Raw genomic sequence first — 18580 nt, forward strand, 5'->3', positions numbered from 1 at the left:
TACCAGAAAAAAGTTTCATAATCATCAAAATGTGATTTTACCTTTCTCGTCGTTGTGACCTCTTTTTCATCATACTATCAGAAGGCAACTATTCTGACAAAAAAAGACGAGCTGAGCCCAAAAATCAAATTAACCTGATGTAATGTGTACAAGAAACCCCGTTTTTATCAATATGTAGCCTACTTTTTTATTTTCATTTAACATTTTAGCACTTAGCACTTATTCTTGTAGCACTTATTGTCCACCAATTCGTCGAGTGTAGGTAAAAAGAAATTGCAACAGAAATGATTTTTACACCATGTTGTTGAGGAAAAAACCTGAACAACATATCCAAAGCTGCACATTCTATGTCGACGCAAAAACGCTTTTTTTGCGTATCATGTCAGTTTTCTCACTTTCCTAACAAAAAAAATTAAGTTCCAGTAATAGTCCGTTTTTCTTGAACTGAATTATTATCCGATGTAAACAGACGAGATGAGTGGTCAAATTAGGTGTGCGGTAAATAAAAAACTTCATAATCATCAATATGAGATTTTTACGCTTCTCGTCGTCGTGATCCCCATTTTTCTTTTACCAGACCATCTTTCGCTGGCTAAATTGTCGGTTTTGAGATCTAATAATTAGTTAGCCTGAATCTGATCGTCGCTGGCTCCATCACCTGATGGGTCGGCCTCAGCTCAGTTTTCAGCGGATACTATGGATACAAGGAGTTATCATTATTTTTCCAACACCATTCCTCAGATTTAAGTTCAGAATCAGGATCGCCACTCCATACCTGAATTTGGTAGAAAACCTTGTAACTGTGGAATTTAGCCGCATCAGAAGTTGGCGGTAACTGTTCTGGGTGGACGAACGTGCTAGCAGTAGTCACCTTCTTTTTAAAAACTTCCCTGCGGAGTTCATTCGAATGTCCCCCTTTTGATGAGCCTTATATCATGAGCAGAGCGTCTTCTCTAGCAACCCTTCTTCCTCCTTCGAAGCTGACTTCAGCATGAAAACTACAGCTGATGTATGAAAATCGGCATCTGTCATTAGCTTCTTCAGAGCAAGGGCTTTTCCCACACTTTGAATCCGTGAAGAAGATTCACAGCCTAAGATGGCGTGAACAAAAAGAATCAGGCGGCATGTCTCTTGGCCCAGCTTCTCTTTCAATTTGTGAATATTCCATATTCAGGGAGCTTTGATAAGCTCTCTGATAAGCCTGGCCTGGTGTTTTTATCTTCAGCTGAATATCTAATGCGAAGAAGATCCCACGGTCAATTATACGACTTCTCTTCAACTGGGCCATATCCTTTATGGCAGCTCCGCCATCGTAGCCGTCGAACACAATAGTAGCAGATGGATACTTTTGGTTCACCTAAGTAGCATAAGGGTCAAGGATTTTGGAGTATCGTTCGTTTTTGGCCCATGGAATTCTGCGCAGAAGAACTGCACCTTCGATTCTATATTAAATACCATTGGGAAGGGGAGTAGAGCGCTCCTCAAGATTGCAAGCCTGTGCTATAGCCCTGGCAAACTCTGGCTTGTTCGTAGACCAGAGCATGCAAGAACTGTCAGAGTGACGCCGGGTAGGAACACGGATCGTGTTGAAAGTACTCAGATTCCGTGAGATTGATCCTCTTTGCTAGTGATGAACCTCTGAAAAAGAAGAGTGGGGTCCATTATTTTGCAATCTCCACCTGGATTCTGCTTTGTAGTAATTTGAACTGCCTATTGTTTTCGTCGAAACACAAAATCAGCGACCGAGCTTTCCAGACATGGAGTCAATGATTTCTAGGCCTAAATCTCTAGCAGAGTCAACGTTGGCAGATTCGTAGGCTGTCAGACCGTTGGTGATGTTTCTTAGTTGAAGATACCCATTAAATGGTGATCTTTTTTCTAGGAAATCGATAACGATCGGGGTGTCTTTATAGTCTCTAGCTGCCTCGACTCGGATGTTTCCTTATATTGTTCACTAGTTCCATAGAAAACCTGGGACATACCCTCATTTAGAAGATTTAGTGCAGAGCAGACTGGTCGAGACAGAACCCAGAAAGACCTTTGAACCTCTGTCATACCAGTTCCATCAGTAAGGCCACCAGCCGTTTTGAGACAGCGCATGAGCTCCTGCTCAATGACAAAATCCATGGAGAGCCCAGCCCAGAATCTATCAGAACGTCTGATCACATGCATCCCATTCTGGAAGGGTTTATAGACGACAGGATGGATTTCCTGAAGTTTGACCATTTGCTGGAGATAAAGCTGACAGAATTCTTTGTGATTTTAGTGCCCAGATGCCGCCAGATAAGGTAGCAAGTCAGAGGTGGATTTTAAGTGGATCCCATGACCCAGATCGTTTGGCTCTTAAGAAATTTTGCAGTCGGAGAACCATAGTTTCGAGGTACTATACTGGATCATTTCCAGTCTCTTCCTATCAATGAATTCCACTATTTTTTATAAAATAGTTCTTTGATATAAATTTCCAAGAATTTTACTACATACGGTTAGATACATTAGTTTACCATTTCAGGCTGTAGATCTTTGATTGAAATGACACAAACAAAAATGATCTCTTACCATCAAATATCAAGTTAATGGGAAAGGAGAACATTCGCAATGAAAATTTTGTAGCTTGTTAGGTGGCAGATACATCGAATGATTTTTTTGTATCTATATATGGCAAGATGTCAAACCCGGGCGTTAAGGTGACTTAATAAATGATTATTCCAATTGTGACTCTTTATCTTACGGCTTTATCGGGAAAATCACTTGGACAAAGCATGGGACGAAACGTTGATATAATTTATTGCTTGTGAAGGTAATGAAAGTGGTGTAGCTGCCTTCTGTGCGTTAACTGGTCTTCTAAACGAGCCAAACATAATTCATCAGACATTTATTTTTTTTTTCCAACAATTGGCGAATTGGTGGACAATAAACGTAAAAAGAAACACTTCACATGAAAGTAAGAAAGTTCAAATTGATTAATCTAAAACAGGTCTTTCAGAAAATACTACATCATGTTAATTTCATTTTTCGGCCCAAATCATCATTTTATGTCAGAATAGTTGCCTTCTGATAATATGGTGAAAAAAAGTTCACAACGATGAGAAGGGTAAAATCACATCGAGATGATTATGAAACTTTTTTCTGGTACATGGTACATCAGATTTGCTTTCATTTTCGGGCTCAGCCCTTCATTTTACATCAGGACGGTATTTCATATACAGAAAACGAACACTTACCGATAGTTAATTTTTTTTAGAAAAAAACTGAAAAAATTTACACGAAAAGCAAAAAAAAACTAGTTTTGCATCGACTTAGAATGTGCAACTTTAGATATTTTTTAAGCTTTTTTTCTCTACAATATGGTATGAAAATTATTTCTGTTTCAATTTATTTGGAGTCGACCCATATTTTTGGCTAGTTTGCCTGTGCTATAGCTGCTCATCGCAAGCGCAAAAAATAATAACATTCTGGAGGTAGAAACCGCCTAAGGGTAGTAGACGACTTTTGAGTGCAAAATAAGTACAGGGCTTGATTATAATAGTGGCTTAGATGACGTTAAATCCCACTACACGGTAATGGCATACATACCATAATTTGGGGGCAAAGAGATGTATTTCAGGGGACAAGTTTGTTGATTAACTAGGTCTATTCATTTAAGAAAATGCTCTAACTTGCCGCGTTTTAAATTATTTTCTCGAAAATATAATCGTGGCACTTTCGTCCTGGGTGGAGGGATTTACCACCAATTTCGTTTCCACCATCAAGTTGTACATGATAAAACGAAATAAAGCTATGTTGAGACCAAGTAACTTTTAAGAAAATTCGTAGGTGCAATAAAACTTCTGTCTTACCAATCATGGCTACAGCAGTAGCTGCAACCTAGTAAAGAGCGAACCATAGCCAATAGTAACCAGAAGTTAAAAAACGCGTTTTGAAAAAAAAACGTCTAATGAGAACAAATTTCCATCTGACATTGATTCAGAAGTGGTAACTATTATTTCGGTTAATCTTAAAAGTAAAATTTAATTGCGAAAACAAACTTTTGTGATTCTAAAAAAGCCCGAAACCCTTCAAAAATGGTCTCAGATCTAAAAAAAAAAAGTACACTATTGGAATCAGCAGGGTCGAAAACCTTGTTTAGGATAATTCGATTCCTCCACCTTGAACAACAATGAAGATCACTTTTTTGCATGGGTAGACCTGATGTGTCATTTATTTTCTATCAGGGCTAGTGGGTTACCAGAACATCATAGAGAGAAGTTAATGGCTCATTCAAACTGATATTAAAAGTTCTAGTGCTTTTTTTAAGCAACCAAAAAGTTTGGAGAGTAGCTAGCCCAGCTGGGGCCCCCCCCCCCCCCCCCGACGCCTTCCCTAAAGCCGTCCGATCAAAATTTTACGATAGCCATTTTGTTCAGCATAGTTGAAAGGTCTAATAACTGTTCTTTTGGTAATGACAAGACCCTCCATAGTTCCTGGAGAAACGGTTGTAATTTACACAATTATGGTGATATACAGGGGAATCGTATCGAACCAATGGTCCTAGAAGATTATCAGAGGGTTTATTTGAACGTGAACTGAAAGTCCCAGTGCCCTTTTAAAGTGACCAAAAAGATTGGAGGGCAGCTAGAAAACTAGCAATTTACTGAAAACACAAAATAATATAAGGGTTTGGGTAAAGTAAAAGCAAATCATTTAAGAACACTTTTTACATTATGAAAATAAAGCATTTTAGGAGTGTTGCTTAATTATTTTTTTCCGTTTAATTTGGTACCACTTCTGCAAAATGAGCTCAGTCCAATGATTAGCTCTCGTCTTGGTTCTGAAAAGGACATTTCATAATTATTTTGTAGACAAGTTCGAAGTGACGCCATCTTGACAGTACAAGGACTATAGACAAGTTTTAGAATATGCATCATAACTTGAAATTCTTTATTATATAGAAAGAAACAACCGGAGTTCCGGAATTCATATTATGGTTTATTTGTTCTTCATTTCGAGTAATACTAAAGCGTGTTTTTTTTTACAATTCAGAATTGTATATTACACATTCTTGGTCTTGTAGTTGCTGAGACCAAGATGCTATTTGATAAATTCATCCATTATTTTTGTATGCTGAACAATGACTTTGCGGTTATTAAAATAATATTTAATTTTACAGATAAATTTTCGAGATAATTTTAATTGTATACTGAAAGTTACAGATATCACTGCTGATGTATGACAATGAAAAGCTTTATAGATTAGTCCATTGTTGTCAGGCAACGTACTCACTTTTGACTTCTAAATCAACATTCTTGTGTAATATACTTGTTTTTTTTTTTTGTTTTCACTAAAGCGCTAGTTTTCTACATTCCTACAAACATAGCGAAATATCATCAATTGGTTTATTTGCACTGGTTTAATCGATATATGTTAGATAGGCTGTGAAGTGACAATTTTTGTTCGTTCTAAATTTTAGCTTCGCTCTTTAAATCCCCCATATAAACTATTTTTTAAAATTAATTCTAGTAAAAGTCCTAACGGTAGGTCTAGCCTATAGCTTTTTCCTTTTTTTCTGACATTTATTATTTGATGAGATATAAATTCCTTTACAGTGAAAAGCAGGTCATAACGTTTGAACTCAAGGCCTCCACGCGAGGAATATTTGGGAACAATAGAAACAAACCAAAATTTGGATGATAGTGCCTACATCTGCACACACAGGAATTCCCTAGTAACTGACCAAAGGTCACCTCCCCAGAGACAAAAAATCATGGTCCGAAAATGATCTTCCATGTGTCTTTGACTCCATATCCAAAAAAGTCTCCTTATCAGCACTAATATATGCCTCCAAAATGCCAATCTTAAGTCTCCTTCCTTAAAGTGAACCAACAGAATTTATGTATAACTGAATATACCTGCGCACAGTCCCTCCCCCACGATGTATCCCCGTTTTCAATACGTTGAAAACGTACGTTGAATAACAGCTACAGTTATTACCAACACCCCCCCACACACACAAAAACCTCTGATTTCATACCTAAGGGTTGAACATTTGAACCCGTCATAATAATGATAATGATTCTAAGGCTTCTAGCAGTCTTCTCATCGCCAATAAAATTTTCAACAATCGATCAAACAATTGATTTCACCAATAAGTATTGGTAAAATTATAATTTACTGATCAATCGATCAAAAAGCAAACATGTACCCTTCATATACGTGCATTTTTTACCGGTATAGGATGTGATATTTAAAAGATAGCAGCGAATTTGGCTCCCATGCAGAGGCTAAGTCCCACAAAGGGCGGAACAAATCCCTCACCTCACCACTAGGCGGAGGACTGCACTATTAAGCTGAATTTTCTTTTCACATATAATAAAAATGATTTAGCAGTTTAGGTTTTTAACATGTTTCAAAATCTGTTTGAGTAACGATGGATCAAGCACCAAGTCAGGAACGTACGCAATGCTGGAGCCGTACACTACAGTGTAGGTATATTTTAATTAAATATTTTAGTTGGTATTCTGGTTAGGTTAGAAACTTTTTGCTATAATGCTTTCTGGGGGGCCTTAATTCCATAATTCTATGTTGTAGTTTCCATAATATTGTTACTAACGTATTCCCTTTTCCTTACACTTAGGTATATTTCATTAGGATTAACTTCACTTCTTCAGTGTGGTGGGTATAAGAGATAAGCAACATGAAATATATTATTGCCCCCTCCCTGCAATATGCTTTTTTACATGAATGGTCCAAGAACAAAGGTTCTCAGATTCATCTAAAACATGGTCTAAGGAGCTGCGGAATGATACTTGGTCCCTCGTGTGCTTCCAGGTTTATAGCTACAAAAAGCAATCCAGGAGTCTATATATCCACCCACCAGGAATTTTATTTCGATAATTCAACGAGAAAAAAACGCGATGTTTGTTGGATAATGAAGTTTTGTATAATATTTAGTCTTAGTCCTAAAGAAACCTTGTATAGAACAATCCAATTTTCAGAAGTTTGACCAACAACCTTTGGTTTTTGGCACGACGATATCACAGCCAGCAGCACAAGGAAAAATATGAGATATTTTTTCCTATTGAAATGGAAAAAAAGGAGTAAGTTAGGATTTTATACAATAAATGCTACCATCTTTGGCACATTATTCAAAGCAAGTAGCCTTCCCTCGGGGTATAGACTGGAAGGAGCCACCACTCATAATTGGATCCAAATTCTGTGTCGCTCTTCTGTACAACACACAATTCTTTATCTATGATCATGAGCAAGCAGAACAGTTTTTATTGTAATAGGGGGTTCATAGATTTCATCTAATAGCTCGGTTTAAATAAATCTTATCTACAGCCCAATGAACAATATTGTGGGAATTCTTGGAGCCCATTCTCTTAATAAGACAAAAAATGAGTTAAAAACGGATGCGACCCTAAAATATATTCTAACGACATTCTTACTGGAACCAGGTACCTTCCCTAGCTTCCGGAGGGTCTATACGCCAGCCATCATGTCTCGGTTCCGTAAGTTCCTCTTTTTGATTCACCTGTTATCAGGGGCGTCGTGGGGGGGGGGGGCATTTGCCCCCAAATAATTGAAAAAAATGTCATACAGCCCATGCCTCTTGACTATCCAGACAGGAAACCCTCTTGCCCCCCAATAAAAATGCTGGGGATTCGCCCCTACCTGTTATTCCGATCTATTTTATATTGCCAGCCCTCCTCCTTCATATCAATTCCTATGTATGTGTCCGACAAGAAACCCTGTAAAAAACAAGAAAAATGCTTCCCTTTAAAGAGGATTCCCATCATAGGCGGCGCAATAGCGCTGCCAAAGTAAAGAACGATGTTGGCACAATGTATTATTTGTTTTTTGTTCAGACATGCACTTCGTATCGAAAGAGTCGTCGTAGAAACCTCAAAAGGGGCTCATTCGATTGGAAATTGAAAGGGCTAGTGCCCTTTTTAATAGTCGAAAGTAATTGGAGGGCAACTAACACCCTTCCACGCCTAACATTTCCCCAAACACATTCAATCAAAAGTTTGAGATAAATATTTTGTTCAACATAGTTGAAAGATCCGAAAATTATGTCTTTGAGGATGACGACTCCCCTAGAGCCTTCAGGGCGAGGGTTGTAAATTATGGCCTGGGGGCATATAAGGTTTATATAGAAAGGGTGATCGTATAAACTTCGGAAGGGGCTCATTGGATTGCTAATTAGAAGTTTTAGTGCCCTTTTTGAGATTCAGAGTGATCGGAGGGCCAATAGCCTCCCCACACCTTGTATTTTCCCTGTATCTGATCGAAATTTTGAGATGCCCATTTGTTGTCATAGAAACTTCGAAAAGGGATCAATCGATTGGAAACTGAAAGGGATAATGCCCTTTAAAATAGTCGAAAGTGATTGAAGGTCAACTAACCCCCCTCCCACGCCCACCATTTTCCCAAACACATCCAATAAAAATTTTGAGATAGCCATTTTGTTCAACGTAGTCGAAAGGTCCGGAAATTATGTATTTGAGGATGCCAAACCCCCCTACAGCCCTCAGGGCAAGGGTTGTAAATTATGTCCTGGGGGCATATAAGGTTTATATAGAAAGGATGATCGTATAGACTTCGGAGGGGGCTGATTGGATTGCTAATCAGAAGTTTTAGTGCATTTTTTAGATTCAGAGTGATGGGAGGGTGGATACCGCCCCCCTCGTATTTTCCGTAAATGTATCTGATAGAAATTTTGAGGTGGCACTTTGTTGTTGTAGAAACTTCGAAAGAGGCTCATTCGATTGGGAATTGAAGGGCAACTAACCCCCCTCCCACACCCACCATTTTCCCAGACACATCCAATCAAAATTTTAAGATAGCCTTTTTGTTCAATGTAGTTGAAAGCTCCGAAAAATTATGTATTTGAGGATGACAACCCCACCCTCCAGCCCTCAGGGCAAGGGTAGAAAGTTAAGCCCTGGGGGTATATAAGGTTTATATAGAAAGGGTGATCTTATAAACGTCGGAGGGGTTCATTGGATTGGTAATCAGTAGTTCTAGTGCTCATTTTAAGATTCAGAGTTATTGTAGGGTGGATACCCCCCCCCCCCTCACCTTGTATTTTCCCTAAATGCAACTTATATAAACTTTGAGATGGCCATTTGTTGTCGTAGAACCTTCTAAAAAGGTTTATTAGGTTGGAAATTGAAGGGGCTAGTGCCCCTTTTAATAGTCAAAAGTAATTAGAGGGGAACTAACCCCCCTCATACGCACACCATTTCTCCAAACAAATTCAATCAAAATTTTGATAAAGCCATTTTGTTCAACGTAGTTAAAAGGTCCGAAAATTATGTCTGAGGATGTCTTGAGGATGACAACCCCTCCGCCGCCCTCGGGGCAAGGGTTGGAAGTTATGCCCTAATGGACATTTAAGGTTTTTATAGAAAGGGTCGTCGTATAAACTTCGGAGGGGCTCACTGGATTGGTAATCAGAAGTTCTAGCAACCTTTTCAAGATTCAAAGTGATCGGAGGGCGGATAGCCTCCCCCTTGACACCTCGTATTTTCCCAAAATGCATCTGATAGAAATTTGGAGATGGCTATTTGTTGTCATAGAAACTTAAAAAAAGGCTCATTCGATTGGAAATTGAAAGGGCCTAATTTAATAGTCAAAAGTGATTGGAGGGAAATAAGCCCCCCCCCCCCAGGCCCAACAATTCCCAAAACACGTTTAATTAAAATTTTGAGATGGCGATTTTTTTTTTTTTGCGTAATTCAAAAGTCTGGAAATTATGTCTTTGACGATGCCCCCCCCCAAGAGCCCTCAGCGCAATTGTTATAAGATATGTCCCGAGGGCAATTAGGTTTAATGGAAAGGGTGGTCGTATAAACTCCGGAGGGGGCTTATTTGATTGAAAATCAGAGGTTTTAGTTCCCTTTTTCAGGGTCAAAGTGATCGGGGGTAGCCGCCCCCACTCCCTGCCAGTATGAAATTTATATTTAATGTAGCCTAGCCAGTAGGCCTGTGTCAGTAGACCTAATCATGGAATTGTAATATTTTATTTCACATTGAGAAATATTTTAATTACTGGAACTTCCTTGTTAGCTAGTACACACTCGAGAATTGGTATCGCGAACATAAGACAGTAACCGGTTTTCATGGTTTTTATACAAGACAATTAGCTTCGGCAGGAAACTACATTGTAGCTATATTGTAATTAAATATTTAGTTGGTATTTTGGTTAGGTTAGGCTAGTTTAGGTTAAGTATTTAATATAATGGGGTGTGGGCCACCCTTCCATAATTCTTTGGTGCAGTTTCCATAATTTCGTACTAAACTATTATATTTTCATCATATGTTGGTATATTTCATTATGATTAACCTAACTTAAATTCTTGAGTGTGTTCTAGCTAACAAGGAAGTATCTAATTCATTCCTGTCTCCCCCCTTACTTTTCGTTGTTTACCAGAAGGCTCATAAAGAGCAGTTTGGGCATTAAAATATGCTCTTTTAGGCTTGCTCTCCTCCCTTGCACAATGACTCACCGTCACCTTCATGATGGATGATACGCAATTAAACGTCCCCAAACGTAATTTCATATAAAAATTTACTTACCCTTTAACGCAAAAAAATTAACCCAATCCGTTTTACAAATTATCCAAGTCGAGTACCGCAATACTCCTTCCTGTTAGAAAGCAAAATGTTATGTGACTGTGGAATTTTTATGTATTAAAAATTCAAGTTCAATCTAAGAAATTCAGCTAAGTTTCGGCTAAGATTAGTTATTAGTTTATACAATGAAAAAATTTGAAATGGGGCCATGTTTTCTTCCTAAGGTTTGGAATACAAGTGAAATATTTCAATGTGCCTTTTTTGCGTGAAATATCCTTTGACAGCTCAATTTCAAAGGTCGGGAAATATTCCGAGGGGGAGGGGTAGGTTTTCGGTGGTACATGTGAGGGGCTTATGGGTAGAATTTTCCGCGCGAGGAATATTTGCCAGGGAAGTTTCTGGGAGAACACATCTTGTTTAGGCATTTGAGAACTCAAATGCCTTTTCATAAGGCATTTATTTGGAATTAGACAGGTCAAACAATTATGACTCATAGACAGTCCAATAGCGCTGCCTAAGTAGAGCGATGTGGGCACAATGTATTTTTTTAAGACCAGGGCACTTCGGATTTTAAGGAGTTGTCGTAGAAACTTCGAAAAGGGCTCATTCGATTGGAAATTGGAAGGGCTAGTGCCTTTTTTAATATTCGATAGTCGAAAGTGATAATGTATATATATATATACTGGGCAATTTTGAACAGTTTATTTAACAGTGATACGTGCTAGACTGAAGATTGTGACCATATGTTTAGACGTTTGGGTATTAAGTCCTTAATTTGTTTAAAATATTACGCGCAAAAAGAAAAAGGATAAACCATAAAATAAAATAAAAACAAAACAAACAAACATGAGTAGGGTTCAAAACCCTACTCATGTAGGGTTAGTAGCAACTATTGCTACTACACAAGCTAAGGGTATTAAGGTGAAGCTTTCAATGAATATTTAGGCGGATACTGAGTTAAATCCAAGCGAACCATTGTCATGTAGATTGTCAATAGGGTGACAAAGCAATATCACAATAACGGCTTACATTATTAAGTTAGACCTTTCAGGGTAAGTTGTGATAGATTTTGAACTAGCCAGAGAACACTTTGTGTATACTTATGATACTACTTCTACGGTCAATTTCCGAACTACTTCTAGGGCAATAATTTGAAACGGTTAGGGGGAGTTTCAACTAAAAAAAAAAAAACTATACACATGCAAGCATTAAAAGGGCATATAAGCACTAACTTGCTATGATAGAGCAGCGCTGCTCTATCATAGCAAGTAATATCATTGATATTTTAAAGGAGCTAATCTGGTTGGAAATTAAAAGTTCTAGTACCCTTTTTAAGAGTCAAAAAAGATTGGAGGGTAATCAGCCCTTCACTTTAGCTCATAATTTTCCAAACACTTTCAATCAAAATTTAAGATAGCTATTTTATTCAGCATAGCTGAACGGTCTTGTAACTATATCTCTTGGGCTATTGCGTAGGTCAACCCCCACAGTTATGCAATTTGCCCACTTTGTTCAAAAACTAAATGTTGCCTTAAGATTGTAACAAAATAATCTGTGTTAGGCTAATGCTATTTCCCAATAAGGCCCCTCGGCTATATTCAAAGAACAACTGAAGGTATTATGTTCAAACTTTCGGGGCTACTTCTATTACTACTTCTGCTCTTAAAATTTAACCAAATCAATATAGTGTAAGTGTATCAAAGCTATCAAAGAGCGTAAACAGATTTATTTTCTTACTGAAAGAAAATACAAATTAATGTGCATTGTTAGTTGAATATACATATACTAATATTTATTAATCAAAATGTTAATAATATTTGATTTATTAAAGTTATAAAAGTAAAAACATTTATATTTTTTCACTAAAGTGCAAATTATTTTCTGGCCTCGGGAAGGCATAGGGGTTTTGAGCCCAACTCGTGTTAATTTCTGCTCGTTTTGAGTTTGACTCGGTTAATTATTGTAATTTCTGTTCGTTTTGGATTTCAATTTTTTAATCGATGCTGCTTTGTGGTAATTTCACGCTCGGTAGATTATTTGATTTTATTTTTGCTCATTTTTGTTTTAATAGAGTTTTTTACTTTTCTTTGAAAAACTTATTTTGTGGGAAAAGTTATTTTAATTAATTCTAAGAAACATCCAAAACACATGTATCTACGTAGTTTTCTTTTTCCCGGTGAGCCAAATAATATTTTTTTGGAAACTGAATAAGACATTCCCAAAAATTCATTTTTTCTGTTGGGGGGGGGGGGTATGACCTCTGACCCATTCGGAGACGTCCTGCTTTTTGGCCCAAGATGCGTTGCCAAAAAGCATTATCGTAACCTTTCTTTTATTTCAGTCAAAGAAATCACATACATATTCCAGCAGGGTATGCACACATGCTAGATGTTCTCCAGATGATTTATCTAATGATTGTTTTATCGTTTGAATAACCATATACCGAACAACAAGTTGCGAGAAAAATGTGGTTGAATTTCACTTTCCCGGATTATAAGGAAAGGGCTATGATAGTTAAGACATGTTTTAAGGATAAGTTGCCAAAAGCACTAAGGATAAGTGCTTTGTGGCATTCCAGGTTGGGCAACGAAAAGTCCTTGAACGAGGTGGGAAGAGGACTTACGAAAACATTTATAGGAATGACATGCAAAGAATGACGAATGAAGCTCTGAATAAAAAATGGGTGGAAAAGGAGCATCCACAGCTGGGTATATCTCAGGGGTATTGGTGCTGCAATGAGTTAATTAGTAGCATTAATTGATATACGCACACAAAGTTCAAATCCTCCTGGTTGTAGCGAAAGCTGCAACCCAGGAGTAGTATTCAGCAATATTAACTATTGTTCGATATTCTAAATAGTAAAATAGTATTTTTAAAACGAATTAACAGAAATTAAAAAAAAATCTTGAAACCCCCTAAAATGGCGTCAGATTGAAATAAAAAGTAAATCACTGGAATTGCTGTTGTTAAAAACCAAGTACAAGTAAGTGGCAGCCCCCTCCCACTTAAAAAAAAACAGAGAAAATCAATTTTTTGCATGGATAACACTAATGTGTCTCCTTTTTTTCTGTTTCTTCGCCGTAAGCGGAGTACTGGGATATTAGATATGTGTTTAAGGGTTCATTTGAAAGCTAATTTTTATATCTACGTGTATTTTATAAATTCGACTTGATAATGTCATCATGAAGTGCCATATTTCACCAAAAGTGTATTTTGGGTGCCATTTCTGAAGTGAAAAGGCGAGGAAGAACAAAAATGGTAAAATCAAATTCTTCATCGCTAAAAACCCTAAGCCTGAGGTTTTTATTCCCCGCTCTTGAATATTCCCCATCCCAGCCACCATATATTTTCATAAATTGTCTACTGAATAGTAGAACTAGCAGCCGACTGCAACATCGTATAGAAATGTTTAATATTTCAATTCAAAGCTCTTGGTCATATCAATGCGCTTTTTTGTATATCAATTAAAAAAGGCTACTTGTTAATTATTCAGAACACACTCAAAAATTTCGCTCTTTAATATCTGACAGAAACCGGTTTGCCTCTCTGCAATCGGTTATGATATGCTTATTTAAAGTGAGAAAAGCTCAGCGTAGGAATATTTTAATTAAATATCAATATAGGCTATGGGTGGTTAGGGGTTAGGTATTTAATATAATGCGTTCTGGGCACCCTGCTTTCCATAATATTCTGCTTTAGTTCCCATAATTTCGTAAATAAAGTATTATATTTTCATCATATTTTGGTATATTTCATTAGGATTAACATAGCTTCACCTCTTTGGTGTGTTCTTAATAACTAACAAGTACCAAAAAATTTTCTGATGAAAGCCAAGAGCAAAATTAAAAATTAAGACGAACAGTAATTACTGCTTCGCAGTTTGTGCGAAACAGTATTTTGAAAAACCTTTTCAAATAGCCTGGCGCGTGATATTTCCCTATATTTGTAGAATTCCACAAAAACTAGTGCTTTACTGAAAACACAAAACTGACGCAACGAAACAGGATAAAGAGCAGAAAACCCCTCAAGTGACCTGCATAAAATAAAAGATTAATTCATAAAGACTTCAATAATTTTTTACCAGCCTTGAAATCAATAAATCTTACTATACAATCTTAATGCTCTGAAAAGAAAACTCAAGCAAAGCTTAATTTTCAGTAGTGCTGGTTTTCATGAATTCTACGAACATAGGGAAATATCACGAACCAGTTTATTTGAAACAGTTTTTCAAAAATATGTTGCATAACTGTCGAAGCAGTAATTACTGTTCGTTTTAATTTTCAACTTCGCTATTTGCTTTCATGAGCAGATTTCTCTGGGTGTATGTTTAAAAATTGCTTGATATATATATATATATATATATATATATATATATATATATATATATATATATATATATATATATATATATATATATATATATATATATATATATATATATATATATATATATATATATATATATATATATTATACATGGAGGTCTTCAGCTTCAGACTAAACTAGGGTGTCCCAGTACCCAATGAGCAGACATTAAACCCCCTTTTTATTGGCTTTTGTGCCATTTAATAAAGTGTACATATCTCCTTTCTGCAAACTAACGGGTAGTTGATTGATGAAAGACCGACTACCTGTTGAAATATGATATACCAGAACGAAAATCTAGCCTAGTTACAAATTAGGTAAACACGTAAGCCTTTACGCAACTGCTGAATATGCATATTTTATCAGAAATCTAATCAAATGTAGCATATAAGTCACATCTAAGCATCTTATTAAAATCTATACCCCTTTTTGGATGTATTATCATGAATAACTAGAATACTTTAAAAGGGCACAATTATGTGGCTGACTCTCCAAGGATATTTTCATTACATTCTGTATACATACAGCACGTTAAGAGCTTCTTATAATAATTGTAAGTAAAAAATAACGAAAGCAAATGACAATAACTCCCACCTATAGCCTACATAACATAACCCAGGGGAAATCTAGCATGATGCAACTGAAAAGAGAATTTGGTATCTCTATTTCAGGTGATAGTGTGTTAATTGTCGCCAACTGGGATCCAAAATGGTCCCCCTCTCCTGTAACCAAGAACAGTGGTAAAGATTTGTAATTCTCCAAATCCCAAATAATTCAGGCTCTAAACAAAAAGGTAGTGGCAAAAAATACAGAAAGCTGAAAAAGATTTTGACTAGTCCCTCCAAATTTGGGAAATACTTAACGTTTGTTTTCAGGCACTTCACTTAATATCACAACCAAAAAAATTGGCAAAAATCTTCACAAGAGGCTTTTTGCTATCGTGGAAAGTATTTTGCAAGGAGAATGAAACTTTCAGGAATAATCGAGAGCCTAAAAATATTGGATTTTTTTTAATTTAATAGATATTTTCACAAAATCCTTAAAACCTCACAAACCAGGATTTGGCAAAGGTCTGAGGCTTAAAACACTTTCCTCGAGCGTTTTCTGGTCAATAAGATCGCTATTATAAGATAAACTTGGTCCCAGGTCATCAGTCAGTCAAAAGTGGTGGAGGTGGGTACTGTAAAACACCTTCCCATAACGTAATTTAGATTATGGGTCCATTCCTGAAAGTTTCATTCACATTGCTCAACTGCTTTCTAAGATGGCAAAATATCTTCATGGTACTTATGTATTTATACCAAGCACAGTCGAGAAGTTTGCTGAATGTAGAATCTCAGAAAACCGGTTTTATAACCACAAAAACAAATGACGAATGACAATGCATTGGACTTGTATAATTTGGGCGATATATTTGCACCTTAGGGGGGACGCATTGCATATATTAAATACGTAACCTAACCTAGGTACCCCCCCCCCTAAACCCCCCAAAAACAGTTTAATATCGTACACGCAATGAAAACCTTGCTATCATTGCCTGCTCTATAACATTAAGACGTGAAAAACGGGTTTTATCATTGCCTAGTCTACAGTGATTAAGCCGAGAGGCCCGCAAAATGGGATTGTACCTTATATATAAACTAAAGTATTATATTTTTTCATGTTCTGGTATATTTCAAAATGATTAACCTAAATTCACTTCTTGAGTGTTTGGTTTAATACATAAGCACAATTTTCATTTACAATTTTACCAAATCGGTAACTATTGAACAATTTAAGGGGCATTAGTATACTTACAGTTGCTGTACAGGCTCTATTCTCAGAGATAAATTCTAGACCACGCAAACCATGACCTGAAAAACATTTTTGAATATTTTCCATGTATTTTTTACGAATGCTTTTGAGTGAATATACACACAAAGCACTATTTTCACTAGGCTGACTCGGATCATGCCCTGAAGACTCAGAAAAGACAGCATACAAAATATCTTCGTTAAGCATAACGTCCAAATCTGCAGCAAGATCAGGGCTTGGCTTTGCTATAGAAGCAGCTTGAATCAACTCAAACCTTTGGCCATTTTCATTACATTCTATTGGTATTTCTGTATAAGAATAATATTCACGATCTTCATGACAAATCCGGACAAGCTTTGAAATCCACATATTATTATGAGTAGATTTCTTTTGTGTTGTCAAAAAATAACTAAATCCACCACTTGAGAAGCCGAAGATATAGTTGATAGGGTATATCTCACGGGAGAGCGAATTTACAAAGATTCGCGTTCCCGTAGTGACCTCTGTTTTAGCTATTTGGAACAGTTCATTCCTATTTAAAGATCTGCTAGATACAGCTGGTACTTCAGATCTATAATAATGGGAATTCCCTGTATAGGTTACACCAACATAAAGGACGTTACTAGCTGAAGGCCCGGGAGCGATAAAAGCAACAGTAGAAGCAGTTGAATTGTTAGCAACAACAGCTTCTCGCACTTCTGCATATTCTTCTGAAATATTTCTTAGATTCCTTATACTGCAAATCCCTTGAAAAAGAGAGCCGCATGTTATTAATCTATTTTCATTTTCATCAATTACTAATACTTTATTATAATTATCAGTCAATCTTTTTTCGACATTTTGTGGACACTCTCTTGACGAGCAATCTGGGGAATCTTCTTTAGGGCCAGTTACCACTTTAGTCGTTGTTTCCAAATTTCCATTCAGTTGATATAATCGATTCACACCACCAATATAAATATTACCTGATTCTTTATCCACTGTTAAATGATTCAACTTAATTACACTGGGGTCGTGAAACACACTAACCACTGATTCGCAATGAATTAATCTCACGCACAAAATCACTGAAAAAATAATCGTCCTCCTCCAAGGGACTAATAGGCAACAGATTTCCATCTTGAGTATTAATGAATTGGTACGAGATTCCGTTTATAATCCAATTGTAAAATACAAATTCCTCATCAAACTTAAATGTTCACATACCGAAAGCTATTTTGCAACTGTTTAGTATTTGGCTGTGTCCAGTGCGAAGAAGAGCAGCGCATGAGCTAGCGCCAAGGAGAATACACAGATTATGAATGGAACCTGAAAAATAGATAATATAATTTTACTCATGCCCAGAATTTGACTGATTAAAGTAAACCCCCCCCCTCCACCAATCGACCTCACATTTACCATGAGTCTTTTCGTGTAAGAGACTGGATTTGAAAAATATTTATTGAAAAAATTGCAAAATAAAAGCAGGAGCAAGCGGGCCTTACGTAGGTTCAGAGATCGAGTCGATTAAGTGCATAAAACAAAACAATGAAGATAATTCGAACAGAAGATGTATTGATGGTTAGATTTTAACGCAGCATATCAATCACTCCATGGAATTAAATACCATTGGGCTTACGTATATCTTTGAGCATAGAAAATATTCTGTCGCTTTTTTCTTTTTCTTTTTTTTATTTACTTTCTGTTAAATTGCCAATATGTCATGTTTTGTATTAATAATTATTTTAAGCATTCCTTAATTACTATTTTAAGTATTAAGTATTTCAACACTAGAGCCTATCTATTGCAATTCCATGCACTGCACACATCCAAATAAACATTGTACATTATAATTCAAGACAGGCACGAAAGCCCCCACCCCTGC

At 36.6% G+C, this 18580-nt stretch overlaps 1 protein-coding gene across 2 annotated transcripts in view; it reads right to left on the reverse strand.

Annotated features, from left to right (window-relative positions):
• PlexA (plexin A) overlaps positions 1-18580 on the reverse strand; it is a 339500-nt gene that overhangs the window by 240108 nt on the left and 80812 nt on the right. For both annotated transcript variants that reach the window (XM_089102579.1, XM_089102578.1), the window contains exon 3: positions 16720-18024. In XM_089102579.1, coding sequence (XP_088958705.1) covers positions 16720-17835 — 1116 coding nt within the window. In that variant the 5' untranslated portion in view covers positions 17836-18024. The remainder of the gene's footprint in view (positions 1-16719; positions 18025-18580) is intronic.

The sequence above is a fragment of the Artemia sp. Qi Xiang Cuo genome, chromosome 16 (genome assembly GCF_049724085.1).
Source record: "Artemia sp. Qi Xiang Cuo chromosome 16, ASM4972408v1, whole genome shotgun sequence".
Lineage (NCBI taxonomy): Eukaryota > Metazoa > Arthropoda > Branchiopoda > Anostraca > Artemiidae > Artemia > Artemia sp. Qi Xiang Cuo.